This window comes from Notolabrus celidotus, chromosome 4, assembly GCF_009762535.1.
Source record: "Notolabrus celidotus isolate fNotCel1 chromosome 4, fNotCel1.pri, whole genome shotgun sequence".
NCBI lineage: Eukaryota > Metazoa > Chordata > Actinopteri > Labriformes > Labridae > Notolabrus > Notolabrus celidotus.
In genome coordinates, this window is record NC_048275.1 from 12,854,471 (window position 1) to 12,857,702 (window position 3,232).

The 3,232-nt window shown below is 42.2% G+C and overlaps 1 protein-coding gene across 1 annotated transcript; it reads right to left on the minus strand.

The window, feature by feature from the left end:
- Positions 1 to 257: 257 nt before the first annotated feature.
- On the minus strand, positions 258 to 1,560 carry LOC117811045 (DNA damage-inducible transcript 4 protein-like). Its single transcript, XM_034681065.1, has 2 exons — positions 1,251 to 1,560; positions 258 to 1,146 (listed from the first exon to the last, which is right to left on the minus strand). Exons 1-2 carry the CDS (start codon positions 1,546 to 1,548, stop codon positions 647 to 649), a joined length of 798 nt encoding a protein of 265 aa, XP_034536956.1. The 5' UTR covers positions 1,549 to 1,560; the 3' UTR covers positions 258 to 646.
- Positions 1,561 to 3,232: the final 1,672 nt, after the last annotated feature.

A 3,232-nucleotide genomic window follows, 5' to 3' on the forward strand; every position in this document is an offset into this window, starting at 1 on the left:
AGAATCATCAAGAGATGACTTAGGCCATTATTTTAATAGGGTGACGATATATCAGTCTGTCTGAGCCTCTAGAGGGAAGTTATCATTAGACAGGAGTAGCTTCTTTTCTTTTTGTTTTATCAGTCATTAGCTTAGAAATAACAAAGACACCCACCTTTGTTGTATTACCGAGTCATGCTGCTAGCATGGCTACTAACACACACTCTTTTGTGCTTAATACCAAGTCATTGTTTGCTTTAGAAGAAGTCACACATAAATGAGTAGAAAATAATTTATTTGTTCATGTTCTTTAAGTTGTTGCAGATACAAAACACTCAAGTTTCAGATGATATTTGACTATCAAATACATAAGCCATTCCCTTAAGGATGGGGTTTTACATTCATAGGAAGTTAAGTGACCCACTTTAAAGCATGAGTCTTCACTGTTGAGTCACCTGCCACCAGGTGAGCAGCTGCCATGACACATCACTTGGTTCCTTAAACCTTGAATTACATTAGCCAACAAAGAGAGTAACACTTTATTTTAGGGCTGTCTTGTCAGTGCCATTAAAAGCCTGTTGGAGCCATAAGATACAAGACAATGCTTAAAGCCTTCTTTCATTGCTCACATGATTTCAGTCCAGTTTATCAGAGACACAGCTCCTGGTCAGCAGCACTCCTCTATCAGCAGCTCCCCCGAACTGTACAGTTTTCTCTTGATAGCCCTGAAGCTCGTACTCAGCCTCAGACTGTCTTGGTGCCTCGCTGTAGGTGACTTGCTCCCCTTAAAAAGCTTCTGCATCTTCGGCCACAGCCCACTGGACTCCGGCCTCAGCACCAGAGTCACATGAAAGGTCGGGACCAAGGTGGAGTCCACTGCTATTTGGTCCACAGTGCACAGTGGGCCCTGGTCCCCCCTGTCCACACACAGGTCAATGAGAGCTCCCCTGAGGCCGCAGGGCTCGCTGACAGCCAAATGGAGCAGCTCTTGACGGACATAGTGCAGAAGGCAGTCAGGGATGATGAGTTTGGAGCAGGCCAGGATGTGGGATGCTTCTGTGAGACTCTGGGTGATGGTTGCTACAACCTCTGCAGCCAAAGTCTCCTCCAGGGGGTAACAGAAGAAGCTGCTGTCTGACTCTGACAGGGACATGTCTGCCACAGACCCTGAAACAAAAGATACAGGTTTTAGTCCAAAAAATAAAACACTTCACTGAACAAACAAGAGACTGTGGAGCCTCTTCAGACAAAAGCCTGCATGCATTACTCACCAGTTTCACTCCTGCTGCACTGAGGATCCTCTCTGACCCCCTGATTGATCCCCTTCAGCTCAGTCAGCCTCTGCAGCAGACTGCCCCAGGACAGCCGGTTTGAACCCCGACCCTCCGCTGGAGACGGAGGAAAGCTACCATCTAAAGACTGGTTACAAGAAAAAGACATCTCTACGAACAAACAAAAAGACGCGACTGTTAAAAAAAAGAAAAGTGCAATGGTGTCCTCGGACAGTGAGTCCCCCCTCCTGTGCCAGACCAGCTGGAAAACACACTCCGCAACAATGGAACAAAGCATTAAATACCCCAAGCTAGAAAGCCCAGCCCACTTCATATTTCAACCAATGAGGATCCAGCTCGTGCTCGGAGCTCTCTACCCTGCCTGGTAACATTTTTGGTTCCCTTTGATGAGAGGCAAAGGCCAAGCCCCCTTTACAGACCCTGCATGCGATCGACCCCCAACCAAACTTGTATGCGTACTTTTATGAGTGTTTTTTCTCCAGTAATTTGACCTACAGATATTTAATTAAACCGCATATTAGTCTAACCAATCAGCATCCCTGTTCAGAATTCAGAGGAACAATGAAGAGACACACCCCCTTGGATTTCTGGAGAAGGAAGAAATGATGAAATAGCTGAAGAAAGAAAAGGTTCATCCGACACGTACTGCACGTATAACTCGTGTTTTTCAGTGAGATGATGGGAAGTGATGAACAATGAACATGTTTTTTTTTGTACTTTATTATTCATATGTTTAGAGAACAGTGATATTGCAGAATACATGGATCAAAACACAGCCTGTCAAATAATTCCTGCCTACTTTTATAAGAATAGGCCAATAAAACACAACCAAGAGTTTTACAATACTTTTAGTGTTTCTCTCACCCTTCGTATTTAGGTCATATGTGTGGTTGACCATGCAGCTAAATACAGCAGGACACATGGGGTGGACGTGTGGCAGCACAGCATTCAACTGCCTCCAAACAATCGTCACTAATGTGATTTAAAACTATTCAAAACTAACAAAAAAAGAAGTCTAAAGGATCAGCTCTCCTGACTCCTGCTTTACAACACGTAGCCCACACACTCAATGACCATCCCCCACACTTTGAGAAAACTTCCCCCCTACAACTTAGAAACCATGGGATCGAAGTTAACATCACTATCGTCAGGTTGTGTTTGTCCTCACGTGTCTGTGGGTCTATCTCACTTTTAATTACACGTTTCTGTTAATTGATATGAGAAGTATCTTTGTCCTCCAAGTTTGATAGTAGCATAGGCATATGGGTGCAAATACATAGGGTATAGTATTCAAATGTCAAAGTATCAAAATGATAAAACATGCTGAATAATAAAGCTCAGCAGATTTCCTTTTGAGTTAACTTTATTTCAACATTTCTGGTAGGAAGAACATTATCCTGAACTAAAGAAAAAGCTCCAACTTTCTATAGGCTCACTGTAAACTCGTTTCAAGTATTTTATCTGGTCTAACTGGTTTATATATATGTAAAAATATAAATAAAAGGCAATATATGTGGAAAGATAAAGCTTTATATTTAAGAAAAGCACTTTATTCTGAAGTAACATCTGTTGGAGTAACAGCTGTAATACTCTTAATATGCACACGATGGCGCCACTGCACATATTACAGACAATAACGAACCTTCAACCAGTGTGTTGTTTGTACATGTCTACATGAGACATGTTCATGCCTGAGTGCATCTTTTGTTTTGAGTGATTGTGCGCACAGACACAGTGTTGACATGCATTCACCATCTGTGTTTTAATGCTTCATCATTTTTCTTCTGTGTGTTCCTTCCTTCACTCTTTATATATCAATGAGAAGTCTATCATTTAACTCAACCTCAATCTTTTACACCACACTGTGTGGGGTTTAACATTATTCATGCCATCATGTTGAAAAAAGAAAAAACTAGGATGGAGCAAAGGAAATAAAGCGTGACAGGGGCTGTGTTTTACAA